An 18,771-nucleotide genomic window follows, 5' to 3' on the forward strand; every position below is an offset into this window, starting at 1 on the left:
GGAAGTTCCTGAGCCTTCAAACCCGCGGGGAAGCAACTCGGCAACGGACCAAGATGGCGGCGCCCAGTGAGGGGCAAGCGTTTGCCGCGGGGGTTGAAAAGAATTGGGGTACGGTTGTTCGCTCCCCAGAAGGGACTCCCCAAAAAGTCCGGCAGCTGATAGATGAGGGGATTGCCCCGGAGGAGGGAGGCGCGGAAGCGTAAGTTCGCGAGTCCACCCTGGGTCCGGCGCCGGCAGATTGGAGAGGGTTTGGGGAACGCAGGCCTGGGGGGATCCCCAGGGTCGGCAACTCGGTTGGTGGGGTTGCCTACGTCCCAGGTTGGGAAAGAGAATGGGTTTACTACGTTTACTCGGCTTTAATCTTCCCGGGATGTACTGCATTCTGTACCACGGGCGGAATTTTGCCACAAAACAGGTTTTGGAGGGAAGGGGGAAAAAAGGGGACTGCTAACTCGATATGCACCTGACATCTCTTAATTGGGTTTCTTAAATTTTTTTTTAAGCTTTAGACACCTTTGGCAGCCTGGTAAAGCTTATGAACCCCTTCTCAGAATATTTTTAAGTGCGTGAAGTAAATTACGTAGGATTAAAAAAAACCAATTATGTTGGAATGCAGTTATCAAAATAGTAAAATTTTAGGGGGGCCTGGGTGGCGCAGTCCTTAAGCCTCTGCGTTCAGCTCAGGGCGTGATCCCAGCGTTCTGGGATAGAACCCCACATCAGGCTCCTCCGCTGGGAGCCTGCTTCTTCCTCTCCCACTCCCCCTGCTTGTGTTCCCTCTCTCGCTGGCTGTCTCTGTCAAATAAATAAAATAAAATCTTAAAAAAAAATAGTAAAATTTTAAAAATGTTACATCTAGTAGTGTCTACTGTTTACCATAATTTTGAAATAATCATAAACATAAATGATATTTCAAAACTTGCAAGAACCACAATGTGGTGACAAAATATCTGATTTCCATTGGTGACAAATTCACAGGTACTGCTGATGCGACTATAATTTTGTGGGGTTTTGTTATTACCTTCATTCATAATTGAAGGAAATGCTACATTTCAGGTAGAGGTTAGTAAAATAAATGTCACTTTTTTCTCATCTAAGTTTATGGATCCTCTCAATTTCTTTCAAGAACCACATCTCCCTGAGGCTCTCTGACTCTCTGAGAAAGTCTTTGAGTTTCTTTCAAGTTAACAATAGTTGGTGTCACCCTATTTTTATTAAAATGACTTTTGTCCTCAGCAGTTCCTTCCTCTAGCCCTCCCACACGCTGTTGAAATGCCTTTCACTGAAAATAAGATAATTGTTTTGTTGGTTTTTTCCTCCCTGAATTTTTTTCGTGAAATTGCCTGAAGATCTTTACTTTTTTTTTTTTTTAAGGTTTTATTTACTTATGTGAGGGAGCACAAGCAGGGGGTGTGGCAGTGAGAGGGGGAAGCAGGCTCCCCTTGGAGCAAAGAGCCCTATCCGGGGCTGGATCCCATGACCCTGGGATGATGACCTTAGCCCAAGGCAGACGCTTAATCAACTGAGCTGCCCAAGGTGCCCCTGAAGATCTTTACTTTGATTTGAATTTTCAAATTAGTTCTTTTTTGGTAGAGTGGGTATCAAGAGTGGACCCAGGTAGAAATATCAAAATTATTTTCCCTGTGTTAAAAGAGTTAAATTTCTAATGTGGTTCAAATTGTATAATGCATAGAAGCCTTGAGTCTAATTTTGCGTTTACTGAAGTTGTGTGAAATACTATTGCAGAGCAGTGAGTGAGCTAGAACAGTTTGCCAGTAGAGGATTAGAGGAGCACTCTGGAGGTAGAAATTGCTGGAAATTCAGGTATGGCCAAACTGTAAAGAGATTTGAATGCCAGACTGAAGAATTTGGATTCTATTTAGTATTATGAAACCATTGATAATTTTAAGTAGAGGAATGACATAAGTGAGATGATTTTTAGAAAGGTTAAAATCCAGAGTGGCGTGATTGATGCTATGATGTGCCGAGAATTAAAATGCAAAATGTTTGGGCAAAGTGATGCTGTGAAAGAATTACCAAGAGTTCTGCCACTTTATTTTAGGAAGGACGCATCTGGCACATTCCAGTCAGTTAATGGGTCGCCCCAACAAGAACAGCCACCATTGGAATCTACAAGCAAAGAAGCCTTCTTTAGCAGAGTGGAAACATTTTCTATATCCTTTTTATTAGGTCATGTGACCTGCACCTTCTCCTTGCTCCTGGAACTGTTACTCTTCCACTTACTCTGATGTTTTAAATTTAAGAATGAGATTTGGTAAGGGGCACTGGCTGGCCCAGTTGGTAGAGCGTGCGACTCTTGATCTCAGGGTTGTGAGTTCAAGTCCCATGTTGGGCATGGAGCCTAGTTAAAATTATTTAAAAAAGAAGATTTGGTAAGAAATTTTATAGGAAAATTAGCACCATAAAATGTTATTCCTCAAAGGGATATTTGAGATGACCTGACATCACTTCTTAGCCTTTTAGCTAAGATCAAGTGTTGAGATAACCTGACCTTTTCTTTTCACAGAAGAAAACACTAAGAGCTTGAGAAGAGAAGAAATAATAACTAACACCTGTAGGTAGCATGTTTTCACATACATTATCACATTTGATCTTCACCCTAAACCTATGAAAATAGGTATTATTATTTTACTCATTTACAGAAGAGGGAACAGTTTCAGGTAGGTTATGTGACTTGCCTCTGGTCAACCTGCTAGCAAATGACAGAGTCAGGATTACAGCATAAGGCTCTTGGTACCCAAACCTAATGTTTTTCTGAGACTGCCTGCCGTACTTCCTGTCTCTTTCTAGATTTTCTTCTGTATATTATCTGTATATCATCTGTTATTACATAACGAATTACACTACAGTTTAGTGGCTTAAAACAACCAGCGACTTATGTCACAATTTTTGTGGGTCAGGAATGTGGGCACAGCTTGGTTGGGTCCTCTAGCTTAGGGTCTCTCACAAGCTACAATCGAGGTGGCAGCTGACCTGCAGTCATCTCCAGGCTCCACTAGGAAAAGATGCACTTCCAAGGTCGCTCACGTGGCTGTTGGATTGAGGGCTTCAGATCTGTAGTGGCTATTGGCTAGAGACCTCCGTATGTTCCTTGCAACATGGGCCTCTCCACACGGACAGTTCACAGCGTGGCAGCTGGCTTCCATCAGAGTGAGCAAGTGAAAGAAAGCAAGAAAGAAGCTAGACTCTGTGATCTAATCTCAGGCGTGACATCCCATCACTTTTGCCCTTTTCTATGCACTAGAGTGATTTTTTAAAAATACAAAACAACTGTAGACTTGCAGACTTTGTTGCACAGGTTACAAAAAACTTCCTTTCTGAGCTACTTGTAAGTAAGTTGCCAAAGTGATACCTCACCACCCCCCAAATATTTCCTACAAACAAGGGCCTTTTCCTACATAACTGCAGTGTAGCCATCAAAATTAGAAAATTTCACCTAATAAATTACTACCATCGAACCCTCAGACCCTAATCATCTCAACAGTTGGCCTAATAATATTCTTTATGGCAAAAGGTTGAGATTCCTGTTTTTCCTTGAATTTCATGATCACGATACTTTTGAAGATGAGAGGCCAGTTGTCCTGCAGAGTGTACCTCAATTCACATCTGTCTGGTGTTTCCTTATAGTTAGATGAGCAGGGAGCGTAGGAGCCTCCCGGGATGGCGCTGTGTCCTCACCGCATCCTGCCAGGTGGCACAACGATTTTGATCTGTCCCTTGCCTGGCAATGATTCCTTTGATCACTTGATTCAGGGAGTGTCTGTCCATCTTTTCCATTGTAAAGTAACTCTCTTCTTTCCTTGTAATGAAAACAGCGTTCTGTGCAGAGGCGCTTTGAAACTACGCCAATATCCCATTCCTCAACAGACGTTATTAAGTAGTCATTTATTCATAGCAGCCTGGGCTGCTTTTTTTATTCAGTGGGTTATAATCCGTTACTACCATGATATATTTTCATACTCCAGTTATCCCTGATTTGGTGAGCGGGGGCCGCGTGGAGATGTTCTTTACACCCTAATTGGCTTCAGCGCCTCAAGGTGAGCAGCCCCTTTCTAGCCACCTTGAGGTCTGACACCTGGCGCTGAGCTGCCTCCCCTCGCCCTCCTGGCTGTCCTCCTTGCTCACCACCTGATGGCTTTAGGAATAAATTGCTCGGGAAGAGGAAGGTATTTTAACCATCTTTCTACTGCTGCTCCTTGGACTAATGCCTGATTTTGCTGCAGCATTTAGAACCGTTTTCTTTGGTTCTTTTTTGTTTTCATTGGATATGAATTGATCACCACTTTGGATATGACAATCATTTATTTAACACAGCGATTTAAGTGATTCTATTATTTTTATTGTATTTATTTATTTACTTACTATTTTTTTAGGTAGACTCCCTGCCCAGCTTGGAGCCCTTTTAACGTTTATATCTAAATTCTGTTTTCTAGCCTTTAGGCCCTCTCTTGCTGATACTGGAATGTTTCCAAATTCCCATATTTCAGTCATATAAAAAACACAGGGCTTTGTAGAGAGAAAGTTCATAATTTCCCCCCCACCGGTTATTATTCAAATGACTTCCATTATTCTGTGAAGTATGTGTGCTTTAAAAATAGTTTTTCAAACTTTTCGTATTGCTTTTTCTCTTAATCTGTTTATTCCTGTATATATAAAAGAATGAGTTAAAGTTTTAATTTCTGACTTACTCATTTTAATATACTTGCGGCATTGTTTTTCTTGACATGAATACTCTCTGAAATGGGCAGGTAAGCCCTCCGAGCTGTCTCCACTTGTCTGTGCAAAATATGGCTGGGTCACAGTTGAATGTGATATGCTCAAGTGCTCCAGCTGCCAGGCTTTCCTCTGTGCCAGTTTACAACCAGCTTTCGATTTTGACCGATGTGAGTATAAAGTACAAATTACATTTTCCTCCGTATTCACAGATATATTAGACCAGTTTTCCCAAAAAGACCAGCCACCTGTGTTTGATCAAAGAATGTGTGCCATTACATAGAGCAAGGTGAATTTGTGATCATCTTCATTTAATTATTAGCTTCAGTTTCTACTTTTTTTTAAAAAAAAACTAAGCTACTTTAGAGTGAACCTGACTTTATGCATTCTGGGAAACTAACAGCAGGGTATGTTTACTTGATGGTTCCAAAACGTATGCTTAGACAAAGAGACAAGGCACTTTGATGAAGCCTGGTGCTTCGGAATGCCCTGCCTTAGAAGATACATACTATCTCTTTTGTTATTGCTCTTAGGATCTGGATTTGGAACTTGTTTTGTGAAAAATATTAAGATGATATACTTGCTAATATTTTCATATCTTTTAAAATTATCGTAGTCATTTTTATTTTTAATTGTCTATACTCTTAAAGATTCTTGGCCATTTGATTTTGAATCTACAGTGTTTTCTAAGGCAATGCTCCCTATGTGGGTTTCAGATAAGGACCGATGTGCTGAGCTGAAGAAAGCTTTGTGCACCGCCCACGAGAAGTTCTGTTTCTGGCCAGACAGCCCCTCCCCAGGTACTCATTTCCAAGATCTCCCATTTACCATCTCTTCTTGGTTATTGCATTTCTAGTATTGTCTATTTCTTTGTGAAAATCTAGTCTTTGAAGTTTCTTTTCTTCCTTTCTACACGTGCTTTTCAAGAAGAACTTACATTCGTCCACTTGTTAGGTTATTACTTAACTTTATTATGGGCATTCAGCATGCCAACAGCTTAGCCGTGTGTACATTTTCCCGATTAATTCTCACAGGGGCCCTGGGAGCTAGATTCTCAACCCAGTTTTAGGGGTGAGGAAACAGAAGCAGAGATCTTAAAACCAGCTGGTGGGGAGGCAAAACTATGGTTTTGTGTTGATTTCAGACTCTCTGCTTTTCCCACCAGAGCAAGCAGTGCCATGTTGTCCCCGGGCTTCCTTTGGTGCACTTAACAGCAGTTAAATGGGGTTCGGTTGCTAAAGCAGATTCACAGGAAGCCAGATAAGAGTGATTACCAACGTATAGTCTATCACAGTGAAATGACACAATATAACAACAGCACTGAAGCCAAAGACTGCCTGTATAAGGGCCTTGGCAGGGCGCACGCTCTTGGATCAGGTGAATTTGTGATTATCTTCACGCTAATTATTAACTTCAGTCGTTACTTTTTTTTTTTTTTTTTTTTGAACTAAGCTGCTTTAGAGTGAACCTAACTATGTATTCTAGGAAACTAACGGCAGAGTATATTTTCTTTATGGTTCCAAAATTTATACTTAGGCTAAGAGACACAGGACTTTTATGAATTCTCACAGTCTAAAAGGCCCTGCCTTACAGGATACATAACAGCTCCTTTGTTATTGGTCTTAGGATCTTGATTTAGAACTTGTTCTATGAAAAATATTAAGATGATGCAGTTGCTAATATTTTATATCTTTTAAAGTTATTTTAGTTATTTTTAATCATATCTGTACCCTTAAAGGCTCTTGGCCTTTAAGTGTTTGTATGTGTGAGTCGGGAGAGGGGCAGAGGGAGAGAATCTTCAAGCAGACTCCTGCTGAGTACGGAGGCTGATGTGGGGCTTGATCCCAGTACCCTGAGATCGTGACCTGAGCCGAAATCAAGAGTCAAACACTTAACTGACTGAGCCACCCAGGCACCCCATCAAGTGGGATTTTTAAATATTTTATTGGTTGGGGCACCTGGGTGGCACAGTCGGTTGAACGTCAGACTCTTGGTTTTGGCTTAGGTTGTGATCTCAGGGTTGTGAGATTGAGCCCCACGTCAGGCTCAGCACTCAGCACAGTCTGCTTGAGATTCTCTCTCCCTCTGCCCCTCCCCACCCTGCTATCTCTCTCCTTCTCTCTCAAATAAATAAATAAATCTTTAAATAAATATATATATTTTATTGGTTGTGTAGGCATGTTCCTGCTGAGTAACCAGCCTCCACAGCAGGGCCCTCCAGAGGGTTCACCAACACCAGGTGCAAAACTTCATGCCTGGCCAGACATTAGTGCCATGTAGGTCTACTTTTTATTTCAGTAGGACAGCTCAGGCCAATTCCAGGGTCACTGATGCCTGGGAATATTCCATGAGTGACCACTAACAGAAAAAAAGAGATTGAAAGTGGGGGTACCTGGGTGGCTCAGTTGGTTGGGCATCTGCCTTTAGCTTAGGTCATGATCTCAGGGGCCTGGGATCAAGCCCCACGTTGGGCTCCCTGCTCAGCAGGGAGTCTCCTTCTCCCTCTTCCTCTGCCCCCTCTTGTGCTCTTTCACTCATTCCCTCTCAAATAAATAAAATCCTCAAAAAAGAGAGAGAGAGATGAAAAGTGTCCATAGAGTGCCATTTACTGATAATGAAGGGGATTAGAAAGGGACTATTAAGGAATAACATTTTTAAAGTGAAGATGATGTGTAATAAGGAGTTTCTGCTGTTGGCCTAGCTATTTCACTGTGTAGTACAACTGAACTCAGTCCCACGAGGATGTGAATCCTCCCAGTGTACCCAGTCCAGGTTTTCAGGATCTGCCCAGGACACTGTGGGTGGTTCCCGACTCATATTACTATACACTCTGCTTTCTTGGTCCACTTACTTTCAGATCTCTAACTGCTGTCCCGACTTTTCTTTTAAGCTTGACTCATTTTCAGCTACCTTCTAAACATTTTCATGGAATGTTTTATTGTAGGTACCTGGAATTCAATATATGCAAAACTGAAGTCTTCATTTTTTTTATACTTAAACCTTAGTTCTGTTATATTTTCTCCATCTTAAGTGGTACTGACCTCCCCCCCCCCCCCCGTTTGTCCTAGCCAGAAACCTGGAAGTCACCTTCGATGTCCTTCCCTGTCATTACCACCCGGTCCTGAATATTCTACCTCCTAAATAGATCTCAAATGTGACCTTTCAAGTATGCCACCCTTGTTTCTTTCACATTCCAGAGATTTTAGTGTGAAGAGAGGAAGACCTACAACTATTTATGCTTTAATGCTTACATTTATTAAGCATATCTAATAAATACAATTTTGAAGGTTATTTTTTCTAACATTTACCAACTAAATTAAATCCCTTTAAACATTTTAATTTATAATTACTGATTTACTAGACCGAGTATTTTGAACATATCAAATACTGCAGTAGACAAATTACCACATATGTTAATTATAAAACATAAATTTTAACTTATGTTAAAACATTTTCATGGTGAGTTTAATTTCTTCTGTTTGCTCTTTGGCCTTCATCAATTTTTACTAGTATTTTCTTAGGATTGTAGGAATCAGACCAAACCCTAAATTGGAAGGTGACCAGAAAGGTGTTGGGAACTGTTTTTTTTCTCCTAAGTTTCAAACCTGAGCCACTGGTCATCAGAATATGTTTCCTGGGGCGCCTGGGTGGCTCAGTCATTAAGCGTCTGCCTTCGGCTCAGGTCATGTTCTCAGGGTCCTGGGATCAGGCCCCACATCAGCCTCCCTGCTCAGCGGGAAGCCTGCTTCTCCCCCTCCCACTCCCCCTGCTTGTGTTCCCTCCCTCGCTGTGTCTCTCTCTGTCAAATAAATAAATAAAATCTTAAAAAAACAAAAAGTTTCCTTTTTATTGTTAATCCTCACTTGATTTTTTTTAGTTTTTATTTATTTTTTAAAAGATTTTATTATTTATTTATTTTTAAAGATTTTATTTATTTATTTGACAGAGAGGCAGTGAGAGAGGGAACACAAGCAGGGGGAGTGGGAGAGGGAGAAGCAGGCTTCCCACTGAGCAGGGAGCCCGATGTGAGGCTCAATCCTAGAACGCTGGGATCATGACCTGAGCCCAAGGCAGACGCTTAACGACTGAGCCACCCAGGCGCCCCAAGATTTTATTTATTTTTAGAGAGAGAGGAGGACAGAGAGCAAGGGGAGGATAAGAAGGGGAGGGAGAAAGGGGAAAGAATCCCAAGCAGACTCCCCACTGAGCGCTGAGCCCAATGTGGGGCTTGATCTCATGACCCTGAGATCATGACCTGAGCCGAAACCAAGAGCTGGACATTCAACCCACTAAGCCAACCTGGTGCCCCTTCACTTGATTTTTTAAAATCCATACCTTTTTTGTTGATTTTAGTTTTTTATAATTGGACTTTTCTAGTAAAATGAGACATCTTTTTAAGTTGATGGCATGTGTCTTGACATACTTGGTTACTTGCAACAACTTTTAATAGTTTGAGAATATTTAATAACATTAGAGACCAAAATCTGGTTGCTAATGATACAATAAATGGTGAACAAAAGTGCTATTTTTACTGCTTTTTTACCTCTTAATAACAAAACTAGGAAAGAGATTTTTTCTTTCTTTTTTTTTTTTTAAGCATCCTTACGATTGAGGGATAATTGACATAAGCCACACATTGAGGTGTACAGTTTGGTAAGTTCTGACATACTTGTGTGCTCATGAAACTGTCACTGCTAGATTTCTATTTAACATCATGAGTTTATATTCATTTTCCCAATTTAACACGGTGTATTACTGTGCCCTGTTTTTCTTACAGCATGAGGTTTCATTGATCATTAAGAGGTTTTTTTAAGCAAATTTTAACTTTTTTTTGATTAATGAACAAATATCTTTATTAACTTTAATACATAGTATACATTAGGGTTCACTCTGCGTTGTACATTCTGTGGATTTCGACAAATATGTAATTACCTGGATCCACTAGGACATTATCATATAGAAGCGCCTCACTGCCCTGAAAATCCCCTGTGCTGTCCCTGTTCGTCACTCACTCCTTCCCTCCCCGAGTGCCTGGCAGCCACGGATCATTTCACTGGTTCCAGAATGTCCCAGAGTTGGCATTCCACAGCATGCAGCTTTTCAGACTGGCTTCTCTCACATAGCACTATACGTTTAAGGTTCCTCACTGTCTTCTAGAGTTTATTTTTTACATTGCTGGATAATATTACATTGTGTGGATATGCCACGGTTTGATATTACTGCATTCTATTTCATTAAAATAAATGGGTCGTCAATTAGGTAAGTGATAAACTGATTTCAGAACCTAAGTAGGGGTCAAAGCTGTAGTTTTAAAACTATTGCCTAAAAGACGATGTTAGGTTTTTGCTGGACATAAAGGGCCAGACAGCTTGATCCCTGTCTTAGGAGCTCAGATGTTATTGGGAAAGGAAAATCTACATACATGGGATATTTAGTAACAGAAGAGTAAGAACAAAACAAAGGGTAACAAGAAAACAGAAGTAAAGGAGCTGTAAGAAACTAGGAATTCCCTAGTACTGTTGAGGAGTACGAAGAACTGGCCAGTGCTGTAATAGCAGCTCTGTAAAAGCAGGAGCTTTTTGTCATCCACGGATCATGAAACCTGGGTATATTACTTTTATATTCCTCAGATTCCTCATTTGTAGAATTTATGTAGTAATAATATCTATCGTACTGGGTACTTTTTTTTTAATTTAAATTCAATTAATTAACATATAGTGCATTATTAGTTTCAGATGTAGAGTTCAGTGATTCATTGGTTGCATGTAACACCCAGTGCTCATAACATCATATGCCCCCCTTAATGCCCATCACCCAGTTACTCCACCCCACCCCCACCCCCTGGTCATTAAGAGTTTTATGACATTGATGTTCCTTCTCTCCATCCTTCGGCCACTGGTATCTCACAGGGATTATTACCTTAAATCACTTTAATGTCTGCTAAGCTTATTTTTTTGCATCCCAACTGACCCCTTACAATCTCTACTCTAAATTAATGCATATTATCTATAATATCACTCTTTCAGTGGTCATGATTCCAGCGTCCTGGGATCAAGTCCCACATCGGGCTCCTTGCTCAGTGGGAAGCCTGCTTCTCCCTCTGCCTGCCGCTCCCCCTGCTTGTGCTCGCCCTCCCTTTCTCTCTCTCCGACAAATAAATAAAATCATAACCAAAAAAATTACGTGAAATTAAAAAAAAATCTTTTAGTAATTTCTCATCATACACGTTAGTAAAGTCTTGATCTAGTTACTCTCTACACTTTTTTTTTTTTTAAGATTTTTTATTTATTTATTTGACAGAGAGAGAGAGACAGCCAACAAGAGAGGGAACACAAGCAGGGGGAGTGGGAGAGGAAAAAGTAGGCTCCCATTGGAGCAGGGAGCCCGATGCGGGGCTCGATCCCAGGACCTTGGGATCAGGCCCTGAGCCGAAGGCAGATGCTTAACAACTGAGCCACCCAGGCGCCCCTACTCTCTACACTTTAACCTCATCTCCTACTCCTTTCCCCATAGGCACACTGTGTTGCAGTCCTGTGAAACCATTTAGAATTCCCCAGCTGTGCCATTCCTTTGGGCCTTTGCTTTTACACACTGTTGTTGGTCTTCAAATTCAGCTTAGACGGACTGCTTCTGAGGAACCCTTTTCGAGAATCTTCTTTTTTGAATATTCTCACAAAAATATCATCACAGCCCCATCAAAAAAAGTCAGTAATTCTTAATACCTTCAGGTATTTTATCAATTTTATCAGTACCTATCCCCTCTTGTTTTATACACATCTTTTATTTTTTTACAATTTGCACCAAATGATCCTCCGGTGTACTTTGTCTGCAGATCGGTTTGGGATGTTGCCATTGAATGAACCTGGCGTCCTTGTTAGTGAGTTCCTGGATCGTTTTCAAAGCCTTTGTCACTTGGACCTCCAGCTTCCTTCCCTGAGGCCAGAGGACTTGAAAACTATGGTGAGTTTTTCTTGGCTAGCCTACAGTGGCCTTCAGTTCACTACCATTTGTACATGAAGCATTTCTTTACGTGACAGAGGATTCAGATTGCTGTGAAGAGAACTCGTTGTTTGTCCCTCAGCTGACCTTTTCCAGTCTCCACCAGAAGGGCAACTTGGAGTTTAAGTAAACGGGTTTCATTGAAACGTCTAGATAGGATTCTTTAAATGGCGTACATTCAGTTTTATCTTGATTTGTTACTTAAACTATTTAACAGAAGATCCTGGAATGTGACTTCATATGGTTTATCACATATCATTTCCCAAAGAAAATACTATAGAAGTTAGAAACTCCCTTCTCCCCTGTGAGCAGAAATTAGAAATGTTCTGGCCCATCTGTACTTTGAAACTGAGTATCTAGTGTCCCATTTCATCACCCTGTAGACATGCCAAAGACAAGATTTATGATAGGAAATAGAAGCTATTATTTTGCTTCTTCAAGTTGAGAGGCTGATTGGATTTTAACCAAAGTTTAATTTCTGTGCCTATATTATTTTTTATTTACTTATTTAAGATTTATTTATTTATTTTAGAGAGAGAGCACGTGGGGAGGGGCAGAGGAAGAAGGAGAGAGAGTCCCAGGCAGACTCCGTGCTGAGCACAGAGTTCAACACCAGGCTCGACCTCGAGACCCTGAGATCACACCCCAAGCCAAAACCAAGAGTCGGACACTCAACCAACTAAGCCGTCCAGGCACCCCAACTCCGTGCCTATTTTAAATGTCCCTTGTCCCTAGCCAAGACAGCTTTTTTGTTCACCTTGTCAGTTCTTTATTATTCTTAGAACAAAAATAAAGACCTTGGCAAGCTCTCTTGTTCTGTCAAGAAGTAAAGTCAGTGTCATGTTAGGATAAATGGTAATCTGTTTTCATTATTGGGTTTTGAAGTTTACAGGTTTCAGAGAAAATCTGCAATTGGTAAATTGAAAACAAATTAGAACTAAGAAAAGATTTGGTAGTTCTAGGAAAACTGCTACCTTTCTCAATCAGCAGGTGCAGGGCAATTCAGGAAGCTTCTGTCTAAAACCTTAGCCCTTTCCTATAAGTGAGCCTTCCATAATGAAGAGAATTGTCTTCATGTTTGGGATTTCTTTCATAATTTTTGCCTTGAACCCTCTAAATGCGTCCTCATATGTGATTTTTGTGATTGGGAATTTCAGCTTGTTACCTTGGTTCCTTTGTAGTGTTTGACAGAAGACAAGGTCAGTCTTCTTCTGCACCTGCTTGAAGATGAACTTGATCACCGAACTGATGAGAGAAAAACTGCAAGCAAATTAGGCTCAGACATCCAAGTCCACGTCACTGCCTGTGTTCTCTCTCTGTGTGGTTGGGCGTGTAGGTGAGTCAGTGAATTTTTAGGGGGACGTGAACTCTGACAACATCATACACTGGTATACGTCAGTCACTAATAGTATTGGAGACCCCGTGGTGTTTCCTGTCAGAAAAACAGACAAAACCTGAGGGAGTGGCAAGGGGACCATAAGAATCATTAACACAACCAGAATTTGAACTCAGGAATTCTTGGACACACCTGAACTTTGTTGTTTCTTGTTTTTTTGGTTTTTTTTTTACTATCACTTCCCAGCTGAGAATCTGTGCTTCTGGAAACAGTGAAGCTCCTTTCTATTTATAGAAAGAAGAAAAATCAGTTGAATTCATAAAAACTACCAAAGGAAATGCCAGCTGGAGTCCTCAGGCCCCCATGTTGGTGTTTCCATTCTAGCTGCTCAGTTTGGCATAGACTCCCTCTGAGTTAGAAAACTGTTGGAATGGGGGCACCCGGCTGGCTCAGTCAGTGGAGCACTGACTCTGATCTCAGGGTTGTGAGTTCAAGCCCCCGTTGGATGTAGAGATTACTTAAAAATAAAATCTTTAAAAAAAAAAAAAAAGAAAGAAAACTGTTAGAACCAATCTAGATTTACTTTAAATATACTTTCTTTGATAGATTAAGAAATATTTTTCATTTAAAAAGAAAAGATTTCAAAAGGAATAGGAGAAATTTATAAAACATAACCTTTAAGATAGTCTTATCTTAGAGGTTACACCAAGATCCTTAGATCTTTCTATAGGAACAACTTTGTGAGTGACGATGGAGTTGGGGGCCTGAGATGACATGATTCCCAGTCCACTGGACTGTTCCAGAGATTTGTTTGATGAGATAAAGCGTTCTCACGAATGACTACACTTAAGCCCTTGGAAATGTTGCCCTTTGAGAAAACTCTCTTTTCTGTTCCTGCCTAGTTCTTCCTTGGAACCCATGCAGCTCTCCCTGATAACCTGTTCGCAGTGTATGAGGAAGGTGGGGCTCTGGGGCTTCCAGCAGATTGAGTCATCCATGAGCGACCTGGATGCGTCCTTTGGCCTGACCAGCTCCCCCGTCGCAGGCCCTGAGGGAAAGCCAGAGCGCTTCCCTCTTGTGCCTGAGTCTCCTCGGAGGATGATGACTCGCAGCCAGGATGCCACGTGTTCCCCTGGCTCAGAGCAGGTATGAACTTAAGGCTTGCTTGGGGTGGCCTTTTTAAAAGCAGCAGTCTTGCCAAAAGCATTGTGGTGGAAAAGTTGGAGATCACCGTAGGCGGGTAAGCTTCCCTTCTGACCACGTTGGTCAGAGTACCGCATGTTTTTATTTGCCAGTTGCAACACAGAAGCTAAATTCGTGATGTTGTATGAAAATCTGTTATTTTTTTTTGAAGAGTTTAGTTATGTCAACAGTTCAGAAAGTAAATTCTTTAGAGTTTAAAACTGCAAAGCATCAGCTTTTACCTGCTTCTAGAAATATTTCTTCTGACCATTGTCCTTCATGTCATTGGTGTACTTCTGTTACTTCTTTCCTTCAGGCTGAGAGGAGCCCAGGTCCCATTGTCTCCCGAACTCGGAGCTGGGACTCTTCCAGTCCCGTTGACCGTCCTGAGCCAGAGGCTGCTAGCCCCACCACCAGAACCCGCCCCATCACCCGCAGTATGGGAACAGGAGACAGCACTGGCCTGGAGGTGCCGTCTAGTCCTCTCCGGAGAGCCAAACGAGCTCGCCTCTGCTCTTCCAGCAGCTCGGTGAGTCCACCTGTGTGCAGAAGTCCCTGAGCACAGGCGGCACGCCAGGCCCTCACCGTGTAGCACAGGGAAGCAGTCATGAGCCCTTCCCAGGTCCTGTGACTCTTAGTAGGTAACGGGAATAGGTTTCAAGATGGGACAGTTGGGTGCCCTATCTTTGGAGTGGATTCTGGAGAGGTGGTAAGTATTTCAGGCCCATGGGGATGGCAGTGAGATCAGGGAGACAGACCTGATCAGGGACTGTCGGTTTAACACAGAGGGAATGAAAGTATTTATAGAGACTGGGCGTGGTGTAAGCAGTGTTTAAAGGAGAACGTCGAACTGGAAATGTGGGCACTTGTGAGAGTCTAGACTGGACAACTCCTGGCGGTGCCTCCCTGAGATGATGTGGCATCCGCCCTTCATCAGCACTCTTTCTCTTCCCCCTCTCAGGACATGTCTTCCCGAAGTTTCTTTGACCCCGCCTCTCAGCACAGAGACTGGTGCCCTTGGGTAAATGTCGCACTTGGCAAGGAGACCAGGGAGCATGGTGGAACGGAGGTAGATGCCAGTACCCCTGCAGAGCCAGGCTGGAAGGCCGTGCTGAACATCCTCTTGGCCCACAAGCAGTCCAGCCAGCCGGCCGAAACAGACTCCATGGTGAGCTAAGCCGCTGCCTGTGCGTGTGCGCCGCTTGCTGTTTGTGGGACGAGGAACAGAGGCCGGTCCTATAATTAGCACCCTGCCTGCCCTCAGCGTTCGGAAGTCAAGTTAGACTTGACAGGTTTCGTCCTAGAGAATCGGCATGGAACTGACTCAGTCTTCCTGCAGTTGATTAGCATTTGGCATTCCCTCAAATTCTGGTAAATGCTTTGTCTTCTCAACTAAAATGACTCAAAATAGAGAAGGAGGACCGAAACAGAAATAGATGGGGAGGCAGCTGCTCTGGCCTCATGTTGCCGAACAGCTGCTCTTTCTGTCTGTGGCTGACACTTGCCTTTGGAGCCTGGCCAGTTAACTTAGCTGTCTGGAGCCTTGTACTCTGACCCCCAGATGACGGTTTCATTCCGCGCGGTGGGCACGTTTCTTTGCTCTGTTCCACAGCCCCAGGCTTGTGCCCCGAGCCTCGGCTAGCTGCTGCGGTCATGATCGCTGCTGCTGGCAAAATGTGGGTAGACGCAAAACCACCGTGACAGCTGAGAAAACAAGTGTTCACTCCGTGTAAAGGGTGCAAGTGATAGCAGGGTGGGCATTAAGGAATCATGGAAAACAGTTCTCTCTCCTTTGCTGGCTCCTCCCCAAATTTGCCTTATAGTGTGGTATGAAGAGAATAATTTCTGACCCCCAAGCCCTCCAAGGACAAAGTAAAATAATACTCGCCGTAGATGTTTACAAGAAACACTCCCAGGTTTGTGGGATTCTGCTGGAGAGAACCGTAGCCCTGCTAAAAGCCCACGAACGTACATTCGTACCCTTGGCAAACAACACAAATGAAGGCTTTCCAAGTTTTTCCACAGGAAAAAACAAGCCCTCATTTTCCCCATTTAAAAACTTTTGCAAATAGGTAAAGCTATCTGAGGACAAATGTCGGCTTGTGTATTCTCTGCCCAGATCTTCCCGAAATAGAGTCTTATTGACTGCCCTCTGTCACTGTCTTGCTAAGAAGAAATCCCACAGGGTTTTTGTGGGGTTTTTTGTGGTGGTGGTTTTTTTGTTCTGTTTTGTTTTGTTCTTAGAGTGGGAGAAGTTGGCCTCATAATTGGCCCTGGGTTCCAGGGCTTTGGAGATCCTTGGTGGTGGTTCGTCTCTAACCTTCCCACAGCTGCTATGACTGGGAATTTCAGAGCTGAATGAGGCTGGGTAAAGGATCTTGACGTTAGAAAAAAGTTTATGTTGTTTATTCAACTAAAGTTTCTTTTAACTTTGTCACTCTGTTCACTAAATTCCCCTCCATCGTTAGTAAGAGCTCAGATTCTCCCCACCCGCGCGCCCTGACTTTTATTTTATTGAAACACTCATCCACAAAGAAGATAAGAAGACAGTGAAAATGTCTTCTGGTGTCTGAAACTGGGGGTGATTTTATGGATTATCTTGCCGGGTGATTATTTACATTCTCACTGAGACTCTGGGCTCTTCACCGTGACTCTCACAGGCAGAGAGAACCAAGTGTTCTGATTCTCTGAGAACTTTTATCTTTTAGTGAATTGCTTTGCCTCCCTGTAACACCATTTCTCAGAATCTCAGATCACTTCATAGGCATGATCAAGTGGCAGTGAGAGTCTTCCTATTATTAGCTCTGCTGGCTATAAATGAAGCCGAGAAGGCCAGGGTCATAGTTTAAACCTGAAAGAGTCATTAAACTTTGTTTTACCCCTCGGTCTCGGATTACACTGCTAACCCCAGTGAGGCATCACACGAATGCGAACCCTTGTTCACAAGAAATAATGCACGAGGGCCAGTTCAGCATGACAGATGGAAGCCAGTGCAGCACGTGTGGCGCACTAATGGTGGGTCCCAAGTGTCCGCCTCACACACAAAGATCAGGACAGATGCAGGTACCTGGAGGGAGGACACGAGCCGTGTTTGACAGGCTCCGCGTGTTGGCAGTAGTCTAACTGCAGAATGCAGGCGTCTTGATTTTTAGTCTGGTTTTAGGTGTATAGTTTGCATACAGTATAAAATAATATAAAATTAACTTGTTTTTCTCAATCCTAGACCTATCTAGATCACTGTGGAAGAAATTTACAGGCCAAGCCTTAAAGCTGTTACCCCCATCCTTCGTCTCTATAAAAGAATTTAATCTCTAATAATGAGCTTTTCTACCTGTAGAGTCTGTCTGAGAAATCCAGGAAGGTATTCCGAATATTCCGGCAGTGGGAATCTTTATGCTCATCCTGAAGATACTCTGGCCCTTCCTGGAGAGAAGCGGAATGAGTGACTTGGAGAAGTAAAGTCTGAATTCCTTTTTGGTCAGCTGATGCTAAGTTTTTCTCCGTTCTGGTTTAATCATAAGGAGCCCCTGTCCTTGCAAAAGGCAATGAGTGTCACTGTCTGCGTCTGACCGAGGGGAAGCCTGTCTCCGTGGGGGGGTGTGGGCAGGTGACGTGCAGCAAGCCTGCTCCTGTTAAAGGAGTCTGGGGTTACTCAACCAGACGGAAGACCAAGGACTTGAGCACTTTTACTCTCTTTCAGTACGGGGCACTGTTTTGAGGACTCCTACATCCCGGGAATATGACAGTATGTATTAATAAAATATTTGTTAAGATTCTTACTGCTGGAGAACTGCATTCCTTCTTGCCTCCTGGGCTGATACAAACAAGGCAGACACTGAGAAAACTTCAGTGGAGCACTAAACAAAATCTAAATGTTAGTTTGCAGATTGGCTGCAAAGCCTGAAATTTATTAATTTACTTGTGATTCTAGTCAAAGAGGTATTTCTTTTTTTTTCTTTTTTTGGAGGCGGGGGAGGGGAAGGGGAGACAGAGAATCTCAAGCACACAACACGCTGAGTGCTGAGCATGGAGCCCTATGCAAGGGCTCGATCTCACAACCCTGAGATCATGACCTGAGCCGAAATCAAGAGTCGAACACTTAACTGACTGAGCCACCCAGGCGCCCCCACAAAGAGGTATTTGTGAACCAGAGGGTGTTCATTATGTCACCAGGAGATCTCCCGATGTGTTGTAGTGAACGACAGGCTGATAATGTTCTCTTTGCTTTGGCAATAACAGAATGAGAGGCTATAATAAGGGAGGAAGGTCCTTGAGGAGAGACGCCCTCTCCATGTGCCTTCTGCACACAGCTCCCTGAGTGGGGCTCCCCAAGGCTCCTTCACTGCTGGTGGGGAGCATCAGTGTCTGTGGTGGAGAAGATGGGCCCTGACCTGCCCCATCCAAATAAGACTGCCCAGTGATAACGGGGCCAGCAAGACTAGAAAGTAATTTGTTGTCTGAAATGTCATACTTTCTTTTAGTAACCGTGTTTAGTTGGATTTCTGGTTCACTTCTTTTAT

The 18,771-nt window shown here is 42.8% G+C and overlaps 1 protein-coding gene across 1 annotated transcript; it reads left to right on the forward strand.

Annotated features, from left to right (window-relative positions):
• Window positions 1-4: 4 nt before the first annotated feature.
• ZC3HC1 (zinc finger C3HC-type containing 1) lies at window positions 5-18,030 on the forward strand. Its single transcript, XM_045792649.2, has 10 exons — window positions 5-199; window positions 2,063-2,174; window positions 4,754-4,904; window positions 5,451-5,534; window positions 11,567-11,694; window positions 12,915-13,069; window positions 13,972-14,215; window positions 14,568-14,780; window positions 15,213-15,419; window positions 17,589-18,030. The coding sequence occupies exons 1-10, from the start codon at window positions 54-56 to the stop codon at window positions 17,655-17,657; spliced, it is 1,509 nt and encodes a 502-aa protein (XP_045648605.2). The 5' UTR covers window positions 5-53; the 3' UTR covers window positions 17,658-18,030.
• The last annotated feature ends 741 nt before the right edge of the window (window positions 18,031-18,771 follow it).

Source organism: Ursus americanus, chromosome 3 (genome assembly GCF_024610735.1).
Source record: "Ursus americanus isolate L20-20 chromosome 3, mUrsAme1.1.p, whole genome shotgun sequence".
Lineage (NCBI taxonomy): Eukaryota > Metazoa > Chordata > Mammalia > Carnivora > Ursidae > Ursus > Ursus americanus.